General features: G+C 44.4%; 1 protein-coding gene across 1 annotated transcript; it reads right to left on the bottom strand.

Moving 5' to 3' along the window:
* Window positions 1–10,763: 10,763 nt before the first annotated feature.
* Window positions 10,764–19,344, bottom strand: LOC311311766 (uncharacterized protein; the record flags this gene model as incomplete). Its single annotated transcript, XM_084441528.1, has 11 exons — window positions 19,204–19,344; window positions 18,672–18,861; window positions 18,434–18,525; window positions 17,556–17,788; window positions 16,827–17,063; window positions 16,642–16,716; window positions 16,156–16,372; window positions 15,630–15,838; window positions 15,294–15,366; window positions 12,624–12,741; window positions 10,764–10,959 (listed from the first exon to the last, which is right to left on the bottom strand). Exons 1-11 carry the CDS (start codon window positions 19,217–19,219, stop codon window positions 10,764–10,766), a joined length of 1,656 nt encoding a protein of 551 aa, XP_084297654.1. The 5' UTR covers window positions 19,220–19,344.
* Window positions 19,345–24,306: the final 4,962 nt, after the last annotated feature.

The raw sequence follows: 24,306 nt of genomic DNA, 5'->3' as shown, positions 1-24,306 counted from the left end.
CTGTCCATGCGGGCCCAGAGACATGGCTGTGCTCAGCTGACTCCGCCTTGCCATGTGACCTGACAAGATGGCAGAGACCCCCAGTAGGCTACGTATGTGGCATAGGGCGGACTGTCCCAGGTAAACAGGGGACGTGGCCCATTGGTCCAGAGGGGATTGACAAGGCTCAAGCTGAGGTTGGATGAACTGTTGTGTATAAATGTAGGCATGGCGGGCAACCGTGACCTCTACTGTTGGGTGTTGTTACCCAAACTCATGACAAACTCATAACCAACTCATTCATATCAGAGAATATACAGTTGCTACCTTGCCAAGTGCCCAACTGAACATAGTTAGCTTAATTGTTGCATGTGCATTTGTATGACAGAACATGTCTGACAGAACGCTGTATGACAGAACACGTTTTCGTGCAGGGTAACCAACATATATTCCAAAACTCTACACCCCCTCACTGATGCACTGCTACATACTGTAGGAATGTAAACCAACAGGCACTCGAGCTTCAGCACAAGATATTATTCTGAAACAGAAAGAATCTTAGAGCTTGTCCTGTCCCCTGTTTGAGTGTCATTGTGAAGGCACAATCAGAGGCATCTGTAGGACACTCGTCCTTGTGCTCCCATCGACCTTAGTTCTCGGATGGCGAAGACAGTTCTCTCAAGTGTCGGCCGATTGTTTGGATCACTTCAGTCTCAAATGGGCCCTTGTCACACAATAGGACATGGGCACGGGGGTACGGTCGCTTTGTCACTCTGTGACGACTGAAGAGAACACAGCCCAGCGTGAAGTCATACCTCGTCTGTTCCCCTGGGAGCTCATGAGAGAGGGTGTGTACACCATACATTATTGTTTTATCTACACTTGTTAAACATTTGTCGTTCGGCTAAAAGATGCAGATACCAAAGGAGTGATCCTGCTGTATGAACAAGAGAGGGGAGACGCACCTCTGTGTCGGAGACTCTGTCACTTCTGCTGCAATGCTGTTGTCAACTGTGCTAGGAGGTTCAAACAGGAGCTAAGTAATATTTCTACATAGCAATAGATAGCTAGCATATACATATCAACCCGTCTTTTGAGAAATTAGGAACAGTATTGTATTGGACTATGGTGATAGCCACCTCTCTAAAGTAGTCAGACTGCAGTACAAGCACCTGAGGGTATGATACTGAGCATGCTGGGCTAAATTGCATGTTTCTGTTCATATCTACAGGCACCGCTGCTTGTTACCAATTACCTTATTACCTGCAGAGGCACAATTACAAAGCTGACTGCTCTAGCTAATACTGCGCCATAAAATCTATTGGCGGTCCTTTGTGGTTTTTTGAACATAAAGTGTGTCTGCATAAACAGATGCCTTGCCTGCTCTAAACTGAAACATCTGCACGTCTTAAACTCACTGGAACTCTTTCAAATGACCTGATAGCTCTGGGAGTTGCGTGGGCTTCAGGAACTCAAATGCTTTTTAATAACATCCAAATGGGCTGTCCTTTACTGCCCAGGTTCAGAAGCTGTCCCAACTCAGTCCAGCAGGGACACACAAGGTCAAGTGCTTGTCATTGTTACACAGCGATTGCATGCTCTCAAAATGGTTGCTCAGAGTATTGTGTCGACCCATAGCTTACACAACTGCACCACTATTTAGAGCTTAATTCAAAACACGGGTACTGGCCATAATACTGTACAAGCCTACAGTGTATTTGAACGCTAGCTGTGCTTTCTGTGTATAGCTGTGTATAGACAGCAGCATAAAGTGCTGCTTCAGTCTCTATGATGGTGTTTAGTGATGCTAGACTCACGTTAACCAGGTGATGTTATCGTATGCCGGGATACAATGCTTACATGCATCTCTGCTAATCGGATATGAGCTGTTCTTTGGAGTTTAGGCCCCAATCGCCTTATTAGTGTGAAGCAGACTCTTCCTCCAGAGCACACAGCACTAATACCATTTCCCCTCAGACACTCAGCACTACCCTAGAGTGGCCTCCCGAGGAAGCTGCACCATTAAATATGAATGCCATGTGTTTAGAGGGTTTTTATTTCAAACGGCGGGTTTGTCAGCATCCCATGTGTTGTTCCTCAGGATCCAGTCCATATGGAAATGGTGTGCCAGAGCCTGATGTACTGTATAGCACGGTGCCTCTGGAATAATTTAGGCGTGTTTTTCTAATGGTCTTTCTGTGTTAATATTCCTAACATTTCAACCGTGATTTTTTTAAACAAATGGAGCATTTCTAAGTGGACTGGAGTGATGCTTACTGGACTGAAGTGTAGAATGTAGCCGATCAAAAAGCGTAGCAGAAGGGGTGCGTGAGGGTTGGCAGAACTTCTCACACAAATGTTGACGCATGTGTTTCTCATAACATTTTTCCCTCTTTTTCTCTCAAAGTGCATTCATATTCATATTATATTTATATTCAGGAATGCAAATTCATTACTTCTGTTCACACTTTATTATAACAATATAGACATGTAGAACTGGTTGCAGATAATTCATTAATTCATTGCATTAAAAAACTTTCGATTTTGGACCGCCTTGCTCTCGAACCAATCAACTATCACAATTGCATAATATTTACTAAATGTTCATAAAGGATAGTTATTAAAGTGTTAGTAGCTTTTACTGTCACAGAATGGTGAAATCGAATCTCGGATTCAGTCATTCCCTATATCATGTCTTTAGTGGTACCTTTGCCTGAATCCATCACAACACTGGCTAATACGAATGCAGACTGTTAGGAGGGCATGCTTAAACCCATTAAAGAATCCTACTGAGCATTTTTCTCAGTTGTCCTCATTTTTGTCATTTGTGCTATTGTCCTAGTTCAGTTTACATGCCCACTCACAATTACCCCTTACAATGAACTTGACCTTAAATTCTCATAGAGAAGGGATGTATGTGCATCATACCCAATTAGGCCAGGGGCATTTATAGCACAGAATAAACTATCACTCCCGCAACATCCTCCAGGAATTGAGCCTGACACCACTGACTCTCTTGAATCTATATTTGGGCCATGTGTGTGGATGTGTGTCACTCACAGGCCCACTTGACAGTAGAGAAAGTAGAGTGAGCTCTGTGCCCATAGGCTGTGAGTGCCAAGGCACAAAGGGAGTTCCCAGTGGGCCCCTTGAACCAGGCCCTAGGCAGGTTTTTTATGATACCTTTCAATCAGCCACAGATTCCCAGCTGAAATGACAGGCGATTTGACTCAGTCTCCAATTAATGACCTCATTTTGTCAATTAAGAGCAGAGGCGGACGGGAAAATCCCACATATGGATCTTCAATGAGGGCTGGGGGCGCACGGCAACAGCTTGATAGTAACAACACGAGGCCATCTATCTCCCCTGCCGAACAGGACCACCGCCCGTCCTCCCAGCCTGACCAGCCCCCGCGTCCTGCCAGGTGGCGTCCTAGGCCGGTTCCGGATCCTTGAGAGGGGCGGGACGACTGGCATGGGGGGGCGGGCGGAGGAGACAGGGGGTGAGTAGGGGGTAGCAAACGTGGCAGTGGATGATGGAGTGCATCAAGCTCTCCTTGCGTCCCCCCCCCCACCCTCACTCCCACCCCCCACAGCGTAGAGGAAATTAAAGAGCCGTGCAGCAGGAGGGAGGAGAGGAGAGGGGGGGGGGTGATTTAGAGCGTGGCACAGGGGGATGAGGACCCGGCGCATTGGAGTTAATTACTGAATAATGAGGAACAATTTATTGTGTTCTTGTTAGAGACATCAAAATGCTGGATGCTGCCTACAGGAAAAGAGCATGGCTCTCCCTTTACCCCCCCCCCCCTAACCCCCTAAACACAGAGTTTAACTTGTCATTGTTGTTCTGGCCCAAACACAGAGTTTAACTTGTCATTGTTGTTCTGGCCCGGGCTCTGACAGAAGGGGAAGGCAGGTTTCCCAGGGCTGAGTGTCATTTCAGTGCCACTGTCCTACTGTAGCGCAGGGGGCCCCTAAGTGCCTGTCTTCTGTTTGGAGAATTTATTCAAAGAAATAATGAGAGCTGCATTAGCTGCAGATCGATCTCTCTGGCCCTATCTCCCAGGCCGGCGCTGATGAGCACGCCATTACTCCTCCGCCTCACCTTTCCACCCCTGTAAATCTGCATCAGCCTACTGTACGCCGCGTTGGCCTGAACCCTGAGGAACGCCTCTGTGATGCTCATATGCGTTACCTGCTTGAAGTCACGCACTGTTCGGAGGTACATGTAAGAAAACAGGTCATGAAGAAACCTATAACACAGCACTTGAGATAACCTCTTCTATCTACAGTTGGCATACTACATAATAGCATACTGTAATAGACCATAAAACAGGAAAAGAAGCTCTAACTACTTTAGTAACCTAACCTAGTACAGTTGAGAATTTCATTAAAAAAGAACTTTCCATAGCAAGAAAAACTAAGTTTGCACAACTTAAGCGTCAGACGTCCCATGCGATATGTGAAGTACTGTTAACTTTTGATGTGTTAAATATTAAATCTGACCACAGAACAAAGCAGCTGTCAACCGCTGGCACTTGTCAGAGGCAATCCATGCCAATTATTATTGAGTATGTCATGCCTGATTCAGAGGCTTACTGTATACTGAGGTATGCCTAAGAATATTTTGGCAACAATGCAACCTAAGGAAGTCCTTACACCGCAGTCCTCACTTGATCTAATTAATGAATGTCATGCTATCCTGTGATCATCTGTGATAATCTAACTATGTGGTGATAATATTATACAAGATTCTAGATTCCCATCATATCAAGATGACTCGTGTTTTGGTTCTGTCTGTACCCTATGTCCATGAATCTATCACTTTAACTTTGTCAAAGGTTTCCCACCGTAAACAGCACCACAAATCTCAACCGCTAACATACATCCAGTGCCTCCAATGACATTGAGAAGAAGAGATGGCTCTGAGTGTGTAGCCATGCTGTGTAGCCCAAATAAACATGTTCCATCTGAGACTGCTGCAGCCTTCAGAATGATCCCAACAGACAGATGAGTGCTACTTGAATGTTAATGAGGACTCCTTTAGACACGCATAAATTAAATCATTACATGTCTGCAATCATGCAGGTCCTGAGGTGCCCCCTATTTATGGCATTTGAAATGTAGCTGGCTTTATTTACGACATGTCTCTCAGCACAGGCTTCGCCACCTGAGCAGCCTAACGCTTTCAAAAGACCCGTTTTTTAATGACCTGTAAATGAATCACTCTGACAGAATCATAAGAGAAATGGAATCCCCCTTGAAAACAAAAGAAAATTGTGCCACGAAATGAGTGGTTCACAGATACTAGGGCGGTAAGAAAAGCAGAGAAATGTGAAGCATAGAATGTGTGGAAATGTGTTTCAGAGACCATTGTCAGTAGTAGACACGTAGATACGTCTGACCATTGAGAGGGGCGTCAAGTGACAGTAAATGGATGTTCTGGATTCTCCTGCTTAGTCAAAGATCTTAGTTACAAAACAACGCTGTACTTAATCAACATCACAAAATGGTTTTCAAGCAACAACAACCAACTTTTTTTTGTAACCTCATAATTACAGCATATGTCTCGTTTCCAGTTTTTCTCCCTTAAGAGAACATGGTTGTCAAGCCCTAACCCAGGATGGAACGTGGTACAGAAGACAGAGCGGGAGCCTCATTAATCAAAATAAGTAGACTTATCTTATCTGAAGTTCAATGTGAGTTTGATATACATCGTCACTGCGAGCCAAGGACGCTTCAGACGCTATTGAATATGATGTTCTGTTCGGTTCTATTCTGTTCTAATGAACGCTTTGCATTGAGTATCCCTCATTAATAAAATAATAATCAAAGAGGCTGCTTGAGAGAGATGCAGCCATGTGTGTCCAAATACTCCAGCAAGCTGCAGGCCCCATGACAGAGACTTACAGTAGGAAGTGATTGCTTTTCTATTGAATCATCAGGCCCTTTTTAAAGACATCTTTGGGGCCCGAGAACACCCCTGGGTGCAAAGGCAGCAATAATGAGAAGTGCATAAGTTTCAATCCCACTCTCAGGCCAAAGTCAGGGCTTTCTGTGGAGAGCGAGAGAGAGCGAGAGAGAGCGAGAGAGAGCGAGAGAGAGAGAGCGAGAAAGAGAAAGAGAAAGAGAGAAATTTCTCTTAAGATTCTCGCTTATTCCCTTCTATTTATTAGGATAATGAATTTTTCGAGTGCTGTGCCAGTTCCACTGAGCCCGCTCCACGGCCTAATTCTCTGTAACATTTCCTCATTGCCGCTGGGGCACATTATATGAAGGCAGGGCTTACAATACCATCAATATGCCCTGGACGACAATCGGACATTTCATAGATATTAATGGAATTGCAAATTAAATCAAAGTTGGAGTGGAGCTATCGGGGTTATGATCAATGCCTTTTGCACAGTCAGATTTAATACGGGGTTCGTAATTTGAGTATCCAAACAAAATGTGCATCTTAATGGAGAAGATGAAAGCCATCCCGCACGGGGAGGAAATCACACATTAGCTGCATTGTAATTAGAGAACTCAGAGTGCAATGTTCCTCTCAGCCAGTGCTAATGTTGAATTAAAGCCTTCCAAATCTGTAACGCAGATACAGGGTGCGGATGCTCAAATGAGTTTTGTGGCACACAGGAGATATCTGTCTCAAGCAATGAAAGTGTCAATGAAACCTTGAGAATGACAATGGATCCAGAATTAGAAGTTCTACAAATCCCCAGTCTTTACACATTGTCGCCTGACACAATATTGGTACACAACAAAAAAGACTTAACAGTGATTTCATAGGCCAGCAAAGCAATTCATAGGTGCTTATATGAGAGTATCTCTCAATAATGCATGCGTCTTCTTCCGGTGTCCTACCTCTCTTTAAATATAATATAATAGTACAACACAGGTTGACAAAATGTTCGCCTTTTCATTATTTATTGTAAATCCATCTTTCTGTACACAGCAGCCTCCAGAAATTAGATTGTGTTTAGTCAGCAGGTGAGCATGATATCAGCAAACACCACAACTAGGTTCCAATGAATAACCCATGAGCTGACAAACAATGCTGCTCCCATACCCCACCTGCCACCTAGGGCAGTGACCACACAGCCACACACACAGGCACGCACACATACACACACATTTTTGTCCTTTGGGTAAGCAGCGAGTTCTTCAAGGAGGAGGCAAGTGGCTGAGCTGATGTAGCTCTCAGACTGAGAGACAATTCCACAGTGGTGTAAGAGCTGCTTTTCTGAATGAATATGAATTCAAATGTACTTGACGGAGCCTTTAAAAATGAATTAAGCAGCCTTGACGGCCATTTCCCTCCCCTGGGCTTGAGCAACTAGGGTTTATCAATAATTGCTCATTTAAACATGCATATAATTAAAAACACTATTATTCCCAAGTTTGAATCGAGGTCCCTAAAATGTCAACCACTCTACAGTTTGTAAAGGTTAGCCTACTTGGCATCTGTGTCTTTTCCCACATTTCTTCCCTCAAATTGCATTCTCATAAGAGTTGATCAGCTTCCTGTATGTTTGAAGGACACCACACCACCTTGACAGGGTTGTAGCGTTATATATAGCTTCTTGTGTAAAAGTTTAATTATGTGTGATATTTCAATAACAGGTCATTTTAGCATCTAACCTGCTGACCTGCTTTAGAGTAGGCTGTTGATATTTCAGATCATTTGCTCCAGAATTTACCATTGAAACTATGATGTCCAATCTCTGGCAATAGGCCATGAACTATAAGCCTCAACTCAATTTCTAGGGGTAACATTTCATTCTCAGATGTCTCACTGAGTAGGCCTATAAGGAACGACGACAAAATCCATCAATAAAGGCGTATTGATGTTGTCAAATGTTAATATGTCACCTATAAACCCCGAGGTCCTTCTTCACCCACACAGGGCCTGTGCTGCATATTGTCTCCTCATGTTGTGCAATATCGACCCAGGTCTACTCCTGAATGGCTTCTGCTGTAAAACGTTGCATGCCAGGACAGGCTTGGACATTAATCAAAGTTGATTTGAAGTGTGAGGGCACAAGTGCTTTTTCAGCAGGAGAACTGTTTAGCACAACAGCGGCATGTTCACAGGGCCTGCTCCTGTGCGTAATTGCAACACAAGGAGGTCATAAATAATGTATTCAAGATCACTTACACCTCATGAAGCAAGCCATAGGTCTGAAGAGAGATCATATTTTGCTGCTGAAAATACTGATTTCGCTCTTCTGGCTGCACTTCCAAGGGAAAACAAGACATTTAGGGAGGGATTGAAAGCGTTTAGAGCAATACAAAACGCCATGACAGCATGGCTGCTGCCACCGATTATGCTATGAATAAACTCTTGTCTAAAATGATGGGCGAGAAGCAGCACTACTCTAGAATAAAAAGATCCAATACAGAGGATAGGGGTTATCTTACTGTATTCCCTTTACACTCCATGCATATATTGTTGAAAAGATATGTCCCCTAACCTGTTCACCTTAAATCAGCTTCAGCTAATGGGAAAAATCTGAAGTTGTTAACAGAATTCAAAGCCATGTTTGTTTTGAGGAGAGATTATGATGGTAGATGCGAATTATTATTAAAATGGTCATTATAAACCCAGGGTATTAACATCACAATGATTCCAGACCTTCACAATTACTCACATGACCTCTTGGCAGGCTCTAGCAACAGATGAACATAATTACTTAATTTTTTTATAAAATGGAAATGTATCCATTTTCTATCCAACTACTTTTTAATTGAAAGTACATTTGTATTTAATCATTTCTTTCAACATGAATTGATCCAGATCATCTCCAATGTCCAGCTGTTTGCCTACTAAAATTGGAAAGATGTCACTTCATCATAATTTCCCCTCAAATGCATAAAACAGAGCTCGTTGTTATTGCTCTCCGATAATGGCAAATAATGTGTTTGATAAAACATCCATTCTAACTGCGAGTTTCCTGAACGGTTGCACAGTGAACACCCCATGGTACAGCTTCCTGTCTATAGACTGCCCCTCGGTGGCCATAGAGGGGAACGCTTGAGAAAGAGCCTGATATCAGTGCGATTACAAGTTTATTTGGTTTTACAGGAAATAATTCAAAGAAGAACTATTCAAACACCATGGTGCCTACCAGACCAGACTGGTTTAATCTACCTTATGCAGCTAGTCAAACTGAATGATAAAGAGCATCAGATCTCTCCATATCTTAATGGGATCCTCTCACTAACGATCCCTATTAATGACCAGACCCAATTATGTAAATCTGAGTATAGCCACTAGTGAGAAGTTTCTCACACAAAACACAAGCATTGTCTCATTGCATAGATGGTGTTAATTGCAACTCCTTTGGAATAATTGCAGGGGCTGGGGCTGTGGCCTCAGCTAACCTCTCTTCTAAGTATTGTTTTTCAACACATAAGAGTACAGGAAGCAATTAAGATGGTGCTCATGAGCACCACTTGGGGGACCAATCAGCAAGACCATGACAGAGAGAGAAGAGGATGGACAGAGGTCCAGTATCCGGAGATACAAACAATGAGAGGCCATGACACACAGATACCACATATTTCAAAACATTCTTGATTTATTCCAATGTCTTGTCCAGTGGTCACAATTAGAAATAGCTATACTACGTGCAGCTGAATATAGTGTGTTAAGCAAATCATGTGCAGCTACATGTAATTTGTTGATAGGTTACTGTACTGTAGCTTGTGTTAATATGAAACAGGATTGTGCTATGTAAGGTGTCTTTCCATTTACATTTCAATTTATGAAAGATGGAAGATTTTTTTTCCTTTTCGTCCATCCACTATGCCTATTTTCTTCATTTAATTATGTAAAACCGAACATGCAGTAATTGGCAGTATAACACATCATTTAGCGCATCAAAATCTTGAACCATGACCCATTCTCAATTGTACTGTGCACTTATGAAACAGATCCAGCTGAAAGAGCCAATAGCTTGAATGCTTGTTTATGAGGGTCACCTACAGATGAATGCAGCATAATTATAGTATCACTCAAATCACACCCAGGTAGTGAAGTAAGCAGTGCAGCTTTATGAGCAATCTCTACTGCCCTCTGCTGGTGTGCAACAAATCTCATGCTACGAACACACGGACAGACATACATGTCACACATGTCACGTACTGTATAGAAGTGGCTACACTGCTTAAAAACAACAATCTAAATAAGGATGATATAGAAGTCGAACAGAATTGTTCTGAAAACAAACACTGTAGATTAAGGTAGTCAGACAATAACTGTTCCCCTTACTTATGGAATATAAAAATCACAACCAGGTGGTGAAGTAATGAGGTAAGGTAAAGGAAGGTTTATGAGCAATATCTACTGCCCTCTGCTGGTTGATTGGTGTAAATCTTATGCTACCAAAGGACATGCACAATATCATGCTACGAACGGACAAAAATCTCGTGCTACGAACGGACACACGGAATCTCATGCTAAGAACGGATACCCGGAATCTCATGCTACGAACGGACACACAGAATCTCAGGCCAAGAACGGACACACGGAATCTCATGCTAAGAATGGACACATGGAATCTCATGCTAAGAACGGATACCCGGAATCTCATGCTACGAACAGTTATACACGTATATAAACGTCTGCACCGCTTAAAAATCACTTGATCAATCTCTCCATCTATTGGCACAGTTAGCCTGTGTCCAGGGTGGTGGTAACCACGTAACAATATTCCTGTGCATGGAAGCTATTCTCAAGAGTGATTCCAGGAGAGGAAGAAAGAAAGTTCGTCTCTCCCACTCTACCACAGACTTTGCCCACCCTCTATGACTAAGTTATGCCCTGTCATGTAGTCAGAGGCATCAGATGCCAAGTAGACCACTGCAGCTTGCAGGTCTGTCACTTGAGCCAGTCTTCCAGCAGGGATATCTGACAGCCAACGCTGCAGCAGAGGTCTCAGCCTCTCTGTGTGGATGAGAGGGGTGTCAACAATACCCCTGCAAAGAGAGAGGGAGAGAGAGAAAAAAACAAGAGGCCTCAGAGACATCAGAGCCAGGAGTGACAACGTCGTATCACAGACACCACTTTGGTGACAAAAATAAACCCAATTATCCGATGGAGAAAGGGCATACAGTACGCGCCATCTCTGATGATATTTACAGTGGGACCACTGGTGTTCTGTGACTGACACATCTCACGGAACGCCAACGGGTACAATACTACCCTGGGTGTCATTTGCCTTCAGGAGTGTGTTGATAAGCACTTTCTATGCATCTCGCTGGCACGCCTGCTTTGATACGTGCCTGATTTGCGCCTGAGCTGGTTTGATTCCGAGTGCCTGAGCGGTATTTAAAAGAAAGCAGGTGTGTTGGTGCTTCTGGTGTTTTCTTCCTCTGAGGCAGGCACTTTCAAGACTTGGCTGCGTTCCTGTCTAATAGCTGCGTGTCAGCATTAATGAATCATTACAAATTACGTTCTCTCCACATAATGGGATGTATCATAGGCTCAGTGTCTGAATAAACATGTCAACACGACCGTGTCTAATGCGGGACGACTTCGGACTTTTCATACAATTGACGTGACAACGGATAAAAGCACCAGGGCCAACTCATCTTGTGCCAAGAGCCAACATATTCCGGCGCCTTGATATGAAATTCCAACATTTGGCTAAATTAGCGTTTCCGAGGAGCGTGTGACACCTTGGTTAACATATTCCACCTCAATTATATTTCTCTTCAGCAGCCCTGTTATCTGGAACCTTTCTTGGCAATCAGACGTGCTGTTTTCCCTCAGCCAATTTTCTAGATAATGCAGCTTATCACCACAGCGGCTAAAGTTGCCAATGAAATCAGGCAGCAGTCAACCTCGCGAGTGCTAATTGTGTCCCTTTTTTATGCATATTTACCGACTGTCACTTCAAAGAAATCAGTGGCCCATTGAGACACCCTGTTAGCGGGGGAAAAGAATTGCTTCTTTGCAAATTAAAATTAGCAAACAAGCTGGCGATAAATAAAGCTGAGCGTGGCGTATGAGTGGGTGAGCGGGTGCTTTGTTCTGGGGCTCGTCCCGCCGACTGGACGGGTTTGCTCAGGGAGGGCTGGGGCTGAGGGCTGAGGGCTGAGGGCTGGGGGCTGGGGCTGGGGCTGGGGCTGGGGCTGAGGCTGAGGCCTGGGCTGAGGCTGGGGCTGGGGCTGAGGGCTGAGGGCTGAGGGCTGGGGCTGGGGCTGAGGTCTGGGGCTGAGGCCTGGGCTGAGGCTGGGGCTGAGGCTGGGGCTGAGGCTGGGGCTGAGGGACGCACCACTTAGCACGCTCGCCTCTTTTCTTCCCTGCTGCTCAGCTTCACAGACAAATAGATACAAACAAGGCGCCATTGTGGCGGCGACACTTAGATTGAGGATGCTAATTTGATTCCCTAATTGAATAGAACAATTAGAGCAAGTGTTTGCTTGATTCATCCCTCAAGACGTCATCTAATTAAGCACAGATGCATTGTTTGAGGGCTTAAATTGGCACCTCGTTCTTAAATGGGGCTCTTCATGTGAAGGCAAACGCAGAATTCCTCCTCTGCATATGTTCTTTTGGCTGCTCAGTACATGAAAATATTACAGTACTGTACAAAGGACAGACAACTCTTGTAGATACATTTCAAGGCAAAACTTACGGCGAAATGCAGTTGACTCGGACTCCTCTGTCGATCCATTCTGTGCCTAGAGTCTGTGTGAGTTTGACCACTCCAGCCTTCGAGGCGTTGTAAGACAGCTGCTTCTGTGGATGGGGCACTGGAGATGAGACAGATGGGAGAGGAAGGACTGGACATCACAAGACAGCACTTATCAATACTAGGAGAAGTTATCTTAATGGCAAGAGGTGTGTCAATTATTGCTTAACTCGGTTTAGCAATTCTTAGTTGGTACCAGAGTGGATCTGTAGCCTTTTATGTCTAACCACTAAACTAATTCAGTTTCCTCTCTGTCAGCCCTGGACCACTTTAACTAGTTTCATTGTTAGAAAACACACCTACAGTATGGTCATACTGGGCCTAACTCTCCCAGCTCTCTGCTGGATTCTATATGAAAACAAGTCCATTAACAGTTTGGGACCCTGTGGATGAAGTCATGTAAAATTAATTGCTTGTAATGTCCAGTTATGCACCGTCCACAGCAACAAAGGCGGCATGCCATTTGTTTGCCTTGACCATCACAGATGCTGCACACTGCATGGGATGCTGGGAGAGGGGCTCATTTTGTGCCGGTTGATTAATCATCATAAGGAAGGCTCCAAGTTACATACAACTTTAGTAGTTAACCCCCTCACCCCGTGATCTTGCTGCCAAATGGCTTTGGTGGGGACGGGGATGATAAATAAGAGCCAGACGCAGAGAGGCAGGGGCCAGTCCTGGGGAGACAACCACCCCCCCCCCCCCCCCACATCCCCCCGTTTGTTTTAAAGGGAAAAGCGCTGATGTGCAGGTGGAAGGAGGATGCTGTGTGTGACAAAGTGAAGAGGAGACTGAGGAGAGTGGGGGCTATAGGGGCCCGTTACGGGGTACGGGTACGGCCGGGTAAGGTATGGTTGGACAGAGTAGGGTAAGTTGGAGTGGGAGAAGGTAAGACGCGGGGAAGGGTTGGGCAGGGTAATTGGAGATAACGCAGAGTAGGGGAGAGCATGGTAAGTTAGGACTCCTGAGGAACAGGCGCGGAGGGGCAGAGCACCGGGCGAACGCACGGATTGAAGGTGAAATCCGACTTATCAGGACAGGAAACGGAGCTATAAAAGCAGCTCAAACGCCTCTAATCCCCGCTGAAGACCTGATGATACAGCTCCCAAAATACCGTTCAGAAAACGCCTTCATCCTTCAAATAAACCCACATTGATGTTTTCACCATCTCTTAAGAGAGACGTAATCCTTGGAGAGACTGAGGGAAGTACAGGGAGAGTGTTCTCTAAAGCCCTCTTTGACATTCACCCTGCTACTTAATGCCCATTTCAAGTGTGGGGAAAACATGCTTTATCAAGCATGCCTTTCCATTCTGAATTCCTCAGGACAAAGAGAGTTCAAATGATGTACGCTTGCTGAAGAATGGTGACATTGAGCATTCTGTTCTCAAGCGCATTACTATTTAGATTAGATTCGATTCAAATTTATTGTCATTATTATACAGATATGCAGGTATTACTTTGAATGGGAGCGTGTCCTCGCTCAGGTCAAATCTGACCAATCCAAACCACGAATAATCTGAAAAACACAAACCTAATGCTGCCCCTCCTGTCGATAACTGAGCTGCCCCTACTGTTTAAAAGTGAGCTGACCCTCCCGTCTATAACTGAACCTCTGTCCATCATTCTCTTGAGAACGAGGGAGAGAGAAAAAACCCCAGCACATTGTATTCAGCAGATGGACAAAAAGCTGTCACTGTGCATCTTAATTGGACATTCACGGCTGCTTTCTGGTACTCCACTTGGCTAGAACAGGTCCCATCTGATTATACATTATGACAATATTATAACAGATGTCCAGACCAATAAAGTTAATTCCTGCAGGACTGCACGTAATGTGAGTAATTGATCACTTTTTTATGCAGGCCACTATTTACCAGCATGCTCCTGTTTTACAGATTGCCCCTGCAGTTGGGAATGGGGCCCATATGGCACAGCGGTTTATTGGCGATTTGACTACACAGCTGATGAAGTGCCGCTGTTCCTCTGGAGGAACCTGTTGGAGGAGGAATTACACTTGGCGGTGAATCACTCTGGTTTTACAGTGTGCTCAGTTACATCTAAAAGCATCTTCCACTGCTCGACGAACAAGGCCCTTGGCACAAGCAGGGATGTTGCCGTTGAGCAGGTGCCCCCCCCCCCCACCCACCACACCCCGCCTTCACGTTGGGCCGCAGGTCGTCTTCCACATCCTCCCCGTAGCTCCGCAGAGATGGAATGTTTATGATGATGCAAACTGGCCTGGCAAGTAGCAATCACAACATTTATTTGCAGCTGTATGCGCGTGGATACACTAGTGTTGTAAAACAATCAGTAAACTGTTTCGAAGCCTGAAGGTGCTCTCTGATGCATGGTCCAAAGTTCTCGAAGAGAAAATGACACCCAGAGAGACCAGGGAAAGTCTACGGGGGGCTGTACACAACTGAACAACACACTTATCATGCCACTGAGGGAGGTTACAAAATGCCACTGTGATGATGTGTACAACTCTGCAGGGCAGCAGAGGAGGCATTCAACACTCAACTCCTCCATTATCACCCCATGCCAAAAAGAGAGATGAATGCCTGAATGGATGAGATCCAAAGGGAACACACGGAACAGAGTCATCCCTCACCTATGAGGCTGGCCATGGACGCCGTGTTAATGATCTTGCCGTAGCCTTGCTTCAGCATCACGCGACCAACGGCCTGAGGTGAGGATTCAGGGAGAATGAACACGTTAGACTCCACATCACTACTGTAATGCTAAATTATGTAACTGATGACAACTAAACTCTTTGGAAAAACAGCTCTCCGTCAATCAGAACAAGGAAGTGCAAGCATTCTTAACAAATCTTGCCTCACAGCAGTCAAGGTTCCCAAGTGACAAAAGGAATAAAATAAATAATGCTTAAACATCTCATTGTTTTCTACTGAACAGAGGCCCATAAAACTCTGCAGGGTCGACCCACCTGACAGCACATGAACGTGCCCCTCAGGTTGACATTAAAAGTTTGGTCCCATTCCTCCAGACTGGTGTCTTCACTGGCAGAGTTCATGTTGATACCAGCATTGTTGCACGCAATATGGATCTCTCCCCATTTGGACACTATGCTGTCAATCATCATCTGGACCTCCTCCGGTTTGCTGATGTCAGCGGTGACCGAAATGCAGTTGATCCCTGTAGCCAAAAAAGCAGAGGTCGTTTACAAACCATGTCAAACCCATCTGCACCGCTTCAAATGATTAACATAGTACAACTCAAAGCAAGATGGGAGCTTGACTGTCATGTCTGTCAGCACATAAGAGAGAATTGCCCATGAAATTTCAAAAGACAGCTTTTTTCCATGATAGTTGACTGCCACCTGCTGGGCAAAAATATTTAAGACGGTAAATATGAAGCCAAGCCGGTTGGTGAAAAACGCCACACCGGTTAATGGGCTCACATGTTGCAGGTCACCACAGTGCTGATTGGCTGACAATACACCTGGTACTAACCTTTCAGAGTGAGCTCCTCTGCCACGCCATCGGCCTTCCCTTGGTCCAGGTCCACTACTGCCACCCTGGCCCCTGCCTCTCCCAGCGCATGTGCGAACGCCCGGCCTATGCCCTGGCCCGCTCCGGTTACGTAGGCCACCCTGCCGTCCAGACGCATCCTGTCCAGGATGGGCTTCCCCCGCACACCCCTAAACACCACGTCATCTCTCACCAGGCTCTGAAACACATGGTGAACACTGGTGCAGTCCTGAGTGAATGGGACTCATTAACATCATGACACGTGGGACTTGTGGGGACATTGCTAACCCCACAGCCATAGAATGAAACCACTGCTGGGGATCACAGGGTCCCCGGTTCGAACCCAGCTCCCGGCAGTGTGCTGAGGTGTCCTTGAGCAAAACACTGAACCCCAAAAACCTCCCTAAACCGTGTGCTGTGTGTCTCACTGTATGACAAATAAAGATGTTTGATTTGCTCGAGCGTTACTTGCGAGCCAGGACGTGTCAACACCGTGGGCACTCTGCGAATGATACTGATGCCGTCTCTCAGCGGGACAATAACCTGTAAAAGAACAAATTAATTAATTAATTAATAAAAAAATAAAACTAAATAAATGTCGCCAACACAACATAATAGATGACATCATTGAAACCATTCCCAAAAGCTATGACCTGCTCAACACGAGGATCACTCCTAACAAACTGGTTAAAGTCTCGGAGGGCCAGTCCGTTGGCATCGGTGGAATCTTTGAGGTAGACCTTGCCCTTGAACAAGGAATTATCCACACAGAGCACACCGCTGACACGAAGGAGGTTGTTGTCCAGGATGTACTTGTAGTAGTTGATGTAGTTGTTCTTGTCTGCATCAATAAAGACCATATCAAACTGGTCTCCTGCTGCAGCCAGTTCCTTTAAGAGAAAGAAGACCTGTTGTAGTGACGATATTATTCATTAACTAGATTCTGTACATTGATGCTAAGTAAACAGAACTGACTGGGGAGCAGGAATTAGCTTTTAAATTCATTTAATTTAAGTCATCCAGAGCAACTGACATGAGCAATTAGGGTTAACTGCCTTGCTCAAGGGCACATCAACAGATTTTTCACCTACTCAGCTTGGGTATTTGAACCAGCAACCTTTCAGTTAAGGGCCAAATGCCCGTAACCGCTAGGCTACCCACCACACACTTCTGGCTTGCCTGAGTCTTCGACTAGCACTCGTGAAATACACGACACATGAATGGGTTTTGGTAATATTGGACTGTATGTTTACAGTATACAACAATAATATTAACATTATTTCAAACCAATAGTAACATTGGTTTGAAATAACATTCAGCCCAACATGTTAAACCACTGCAAGCTAAACTTAATTACTGATAATAAATCAAGCTTTGGTCACCTTCAAGGTATCCATCGCTAAACCAATCTTGACGGTTATCTTTTTGCCGTGTGGAGACTTATCAAATATAGGCTGAGCAAATTCTCTCAGGTATGGCTCTAGCTCACAGGCGACCACGGAGCCATCCTCAGGCAGTCCCTCTGCCATGGAGAGAGCTCCGTACCCCGTAAACATCCCTATCTCCAGGATCCGCTTGGCCTTACTGATGTGAACCAGCATCTTCAGAACCTGGCCTGCAATCCAAAAAAAACATCATCAAAGATAGTGATTGGGCATATCTCAATATTGATATTACTGAAGATCTACGGTGATTTATTTGTAATATGCACACAATACGGGTACCATGTACAATTAATGCTTAAAAAAAGCTCTGTTGACTCGATGTGCACTGCATACTTAATTAAAAAGGCTAATATGTAAGATTTGAAGCTTTGAAATATCTCTATATTTGTAAATTGAGTATTGGAGTTTCTGAATTGAGCATAATCTTGGAGCCGGCAGCAACATTTCACCGTGACTGTACAGCGTACATTACATGAGACAAATAAAGGAATCTTGAATCTATATTACTTTGATAAATGGAGGGGTTGATAGATGAAAACTGCATCTTTGTAGACCGCTATTTGGCTCTGCTACAAGACTTCCGAAAATCTTTTGTTGAGTTGATGAAAGACCTTGAGAAAAAGATGCAGCTAGGAACTGAGGATGCCTCGTGGCGTGGCCATTCCTAGTCCAAAACATGCGCATCTCCTGAGCTTCAATCAGCAGCAGTCCCTCATGTGGGAGGGAAGGCGTAACCAAACTGCTCAAAAGACTGCATTTACCCCTGCAGACAGCAGGTGGAGCATAAGTTACATATCCTGCCTTTAATGTCAAACCTTCCACATGCCCAGTGATGCACTCCTTTGGAAGACGGAACAGAGTTTTGTCTTCCTCGTGAACTTTGTCCCAGTCATGATCCATTGTTTTCCTGCAAATGGATCAGAGGAATAGTGTGTTCACGGAGTGATGCAGTAACAGAGAGTATGGTATTATTAGGCTACCATTTATTCACTTATTTGATACATCTGTAGCCTAATTCTACGCTTTAGGATAATGTAAAACCACATTTCTTACTTAAAGAGTTCAGCTAAAGGTTCGCTTTCCTGACTGCTTGTCCTCTCCAAGTAGCCATCTAGACCCACTGCCATGTCCAGAGCCTTCTGCAAATTGCACCTCAACTCTTCTGGAATGTTGACACTGCCATCTGCTATCTCCTTGGCCTTGGTTAAGAATTCCACTATGAATTCCATTGGTGTGTCAGAGACTGGAGGAAAAAAGTAAAGTTTGTAGGTAACAAAGGCGAACTGATGTCATGAAATAACTATGTATGTCAGCAGTATACTAGTCATGCACAACATCAAAGTCAGACCACTGCCACAGGTCTTGCAGGCAAGCCGGTCTAAACGGTCTGAACCCGACGGCAAATGGACTGTAGCCTGCCTGATCGCAGCAACTAGTGGCCGCCATAGCCTTTCGCCCCAGCAGTATATTGTTTCAGATGCGGACTGACATTGACCATGTGTCACACATGCAAAAACGAATTGGTGTTCTGTTTTAAAAACACAACTATTTAGTCTATTCAAAATATCAAAATATGAAAATAGACCTTTGACAGCCTGCATGGTAATCTTCGTTGAAACAACTCAGGTCCCGAGCAGTCGAAGATTGCGAGGCAAGGAGACAGTAGCCTTACAGTAAGCAGCACTGTCAGTGACGGCTTTACGCGACGAAAGCTAGAAGAGTTCCTCCACTCTAGCCTGCTATGATCTATTTCTGTCAGACGACTCTTTCGTAGTCTAGCACTACGTTTTCTCCCTTCTGCTGACTTTTGGAGACCTCGCGTGGGCATTAAACAGAAGAACACGAGCGTCTGCTGGCAGCAGGTCTATGGTTTTCAGGCTGTTGGTTGTCTTGATCAGGGGCGTGTTTGTTAATTTTGGGGTCCCCAAGCAAAGTTCCGTTTGGGGCCCCTCCTTCTTTATCTGTCATGACCGTTTTAGCATTTTAGCACACATCAGCTGCAACAATAAAATAACAATAATAATTTATAGCTGCTGCGAAGAGATAGGAGACAAATACTGACCGGACTAATTATTCAAAACTTCTTAAATTAAAAATATCTTTAAAATCATGTGTCTGAAATCCAATCAGTACAATGCCTGAAAAGGCATTAACATGTTTATTCTGCATCACGCAGGGCTTGAACACACAACCATAAACACCAAGGCAAGGTCATGTTCTTGTTGAGCCAAATTAATAGCTGGCAGTTAACTTTTATTAGAAGGCCCAAGTTCTACAAAAGAAAGTTATCAAACTTAAACACACATGGGGCGGCACGTGGCAGCCTTCATGCATGTATGTATGTAAGTAATGCATCATCTTCTATCTGCCTCATACAAGACAAACTGACTGGGGTATGAAACGTTTTTTTGGCTTGTCTTCCTAATTGCAGAGCTGTGGCTGTGCTCAATCAGTGGCCAATCAATTTGGCTGGATCTATGTAGTCCTAGGGAGGGGCTGGGTGGGGTTGCCAACAGCAACGTCTCTGATTGGTGGAGGTGGATGAGATGAGGATAGCGTTCTAATTAAAATGACAGTATTTGAGAAACTAAAATAATGAAAAATGTCACACTACATCTACCATGTCAGTGATCATCATGAGACTTTGCAGTGAATGAGGAGCATGGCTGGCTTCAGATAGCTCTAACTAAAAAGGGATAACTCTCACAGCTTATTAACACAGTAAGAATACTGGATAAACATTTTAGTAGGCCTACATACTATGATGGGAATGAGTTGTGGGACTGAGCATGGATTCACTGATTGACTGAATTGATTGGATTAACACAGGTGGGACTGATGTAAGCAGACAAAAGACTGGTCAGATGAAGAGATGCAAACAAGATGAAACAATGGGTGCGTTAAGTAGCTGAGCGCTTGCATTATAATGCTCAATGTGAGCGCCGAGCAATTTTCAAAACCATACAGGAATAATGTAGCCTGACTTAAAACTTAATGTCCATGTGTGTGTATGTGTGTGTGTATATATATATATATTTATATATATATAAATATATATATACACACACCACACACTTTATTTAATTTTTTTCCTCACTAGTCCATTATGAATTTTCCCCCAAATCTGTTTTCACTATGTGTTGGATCTTGAGTTGTTAACTGTTGTGTTGTTTGTGTTATTGTTTTTGTATTATGTTATTTTTATCTTGAGTTGTTAATTTATTTGGTTTGTGTTATTGTACTGTTGTGTTGCATTTGTATTTGTCATGCATGTATTTTGGAATTATTGTTTAATAAATAGGACCCCAGGAAGACTAGCAATTGTCATTAGACAGTTAGCTAATGGGGATCCATTATTAAATGGAAAAAAAGACAAATACATGTCAGCAGAAATGCCTGGATCATAATTTAAAACTTTAAAATATATTTTTAAATCATGTCACAGCACAATGAGTATGCATTCACATTTTAATTCTGCATCACACTGTACATGAACTCATGTTACACCAAGGGATCCTTCTTGAACTACCTGCAAAGTGAGAAGCCATTGGTTTCGCACTATGATAAGCTGAGCTCCACGAAATGGAGCACATACATATAGCATGGACGCCACTAAGGATGGTCCCGAAGAAACGTTATTCAGAAAGGCACAGATAATGTGATGTCAACAGATCATTTTTATATTCTAAGTTATTCATTCGGGGGGGGGGGGGACATGTGTTGTGATGTACGTCCTAGTAGGTCATGTGCAAGTGTGTACAGTACAGTATGTGTTTGCGGCATGACGTGAGTGTGGGCGTCCTATACAGTATTATTCATATGTATAGGTCATGTGCAAGTGTCTATCGATGGTATCTTATGGCCATGGGGAAGAAGCATGCAGACGTGCTCCTGATTGATGGCAGATTTCTGCCTGAGGGGAGTGGCACAAAGAGATTATGACTGGGACCCGATCACCTTCTTGGCGGACCAGATGACACGCTGCAGTCTGGCCCTGTCCTTGGCTGTAGCGGTGGAGTACCAGATGGTGATGGAGGAGGTGTGGAAGTTTAAGGAATGTGAGAATTGAAACAGGCAGACGATGAATTTGATTGATGACTTCAAAAGATAGGTCTCAGTCTGAGACGAAATGTGGTTTGTGGATTGTTACAATGTATGTGCCATGCAGTTTTTCAACTGTACTAGGAATTTGCTTTCAGTCATGGTGCATAACATGGAGACAACATTGGACAGGGTGCAGGGACAAGACAGTCCAATGCAAAGGGCAAGTACAAAATGCTACAAAAAAAAGGATAAGCTAAGAAAAAGAGCAAAAAGTAGTGCAGTCAGTGAATATATAGTGAGTATGCGGAGTGTAATGTGTATGTGAGTGTGTGTATGTGTATATGTGCGTGCGGCGTAATATGTGAGTGTGGTGCGTCCTATACAGTACATTCAGGTCATGTGCAAGTGTGTATGTGTATATGTGTGTCTGTAGTGACGTGAGTGTAGGGTGTCCTATACAGTATTATTCAGGTCATGTCTGTAGGGGAAGGGGGGGAGTCAGAGAGGGACAGAAGCCTTTTTGAAGAAGCTGATGGCCATGGGGAAGAAACTTCCACTGTGGCGTGCAGACGTGCTCCTGATCTAGACCAGATCAAGATCAAGATCAAGATAATTGGACACTCAAAGGGTGGTCCTATGGTGGTATGCGTTTGATAAAAGCTGCTCTCATTCCAGCTTGTCCTGACCTGTTGTCCTAAACTTAGATTAACTGAGAAGTTTGCTTAAACGTCCAACTACCAGGATCAGAGTCCAACCAAGCTTGCATTTTCAGAAGTAGTAAGAAAAAAACACAACAGAGATGACGATGGACTCGATGATGGAGGTGTAGAAGAGTAGGCTACCATCATTTTCTTTGGTAGTCCGAATTTCTTCAGCTGCCTCAGTAAGTACATCCTCTGCTGTGCCTTCTTCGCAAGGGGGCTGGTGTTCAGTTCCCATTTGAGGTCCTGGGAGATAGTGATGCCCAGGAAGCAGAAGGAGTCCACTGAGATAGCGGTCACTGGGGTGTCATTCAGTATGATGAGGGGAAGGGGGGCTGGTTTCTTTCTAAGGTCTACAATCATCTACTGTTTTGAAAGCGTTGAGCTCCAGGTTGTTTTAGCCGCACCAAGACAGCAGCTGGTCGATCTCCCACCTGTAGGCGGACTCGTCTCGTTCAGAGATGAGTCTGATGGGGGTGGTGTCGTCTGCAAACTTCAGGAGCTTGACAAACTGATGGCTGGAGGTACAGCCGTCGTGTACAGAGAGAAGAATAGCGGAGAAAGGATGCAGTCTTTTCAGTGTTTTTGCCCAGCTTCACATGCTGTCGGACAGGAAGTCGGTGATCCACCTGCAGGTAGAGTCGGGCACGTGCAGCTGGGAGAGCTCATGCTCCTTGTGCCCTGTAGATGGGGGCATTGTCATCCTGGAAGACACCACTCCCATCAGGATAAAAAAAAATGTTGTAGGATAAAGGTGATCAATACAAACAATAACTTTGTATTGATTTGAAGTGACCCTTTCCTCTAAGGGGACAGGTGTCCCCAAACCATGCCAGGAAAATGCCCCCCACAGCATAACAGAGCCACCAGACCCCTCTCACAAACATTCAGGCCAGTACCATTCTCTTGGTGTACACCACACATGCATTCGTCCACTTGTCGAGGATATGGTGAAGGATGACTCATCTGACCATATCACTTTTTTTCAAATCTCTGTAGAACAAAAAAATAAAATGGGAGCTCGGGAGGTAGAGCGGCCAGCTGGGGATCGCAAGCTCCCCGGTTCGATCCCAGCTCCCGGCATTGTGCCGAAGTGTCCTTGAACAAGACACTGAACCCCAAAATCGCTCACATGCAGCACGGTGGTGCAGTACCTAGTACTGTCACCTCATAGCAAGTGTCCTCTTTATGCAGAGTTTGCATGTTCGCCCCGTGTTAACAAGACTTTTCTCCCAAAGAACTCAATACAAAAAACATGCAGAAGAACAGATGCTCTTCAGTCCAGTCCCTGACCAAGACCTGGACTGAACACTTGACTTGGTGACCTGACTTGGTGCCCACTGCTCCTGGCTGCACATTTCATTACATTACAGTCATTTAGCAACACTTTTTCTGTTGCGACTTACAATAATTGCATTCAACACAGAAAAGCCAATGTACTACTACGTGCCAAAACTCACAAGTGCATTTCCTTTCTAAGACAAGTGACTAAGAGCATAATCTATTGCTGAAGGCAAAGTGCAAGAATAGCAAACTAATGGCTGCCCCTGGAGGAGGATGGCATGACCGGGAGAAATGCAAGGAACAATGTCCACTGGCAACGGCTGAAAAATGGCATGTTTGTGTGCTGTGTGCCTATGTCACTACACTGTGTAATGTGTGTGTCACAGCAGACCAAATAAAGCACCCCCCCCTTCCCCCTCGGGGCCTGTAATTAAATAAATAAAAATACATTCCTCGTTGTGATAATGTAATGATATACATGCCAATGTAGTCACTGTTCCTATTGAAACACTAGCTAGTTGAGCAGTCTTTGTGACTGAAGTGCCCCATTAACAAACCCTCTTTCAAAGTCTCTTACTGTAGATATTTTCCTCTTGCCATCTTGATCCAAAGTCAAGGTCAACTGGGCCTGCTCAGTATTTTTATACATGCCACAGAGC

The sequence above is a fragment of the Borostomias antarcticus genome (assembly GCF_949987555.1).
Source record: "Borostomias antarcticus genome assembly, chromosome: 7".
Lineage (NCBI taxonomy): Eukaryota > Metazoa > Chordata > Actinopteri > Stomiiformes > Stomiidae > Borostomias > Borostomias antarcticus.
This window is presented reverse-complemented; position numbering and strand designations above follow the sequence as displayed.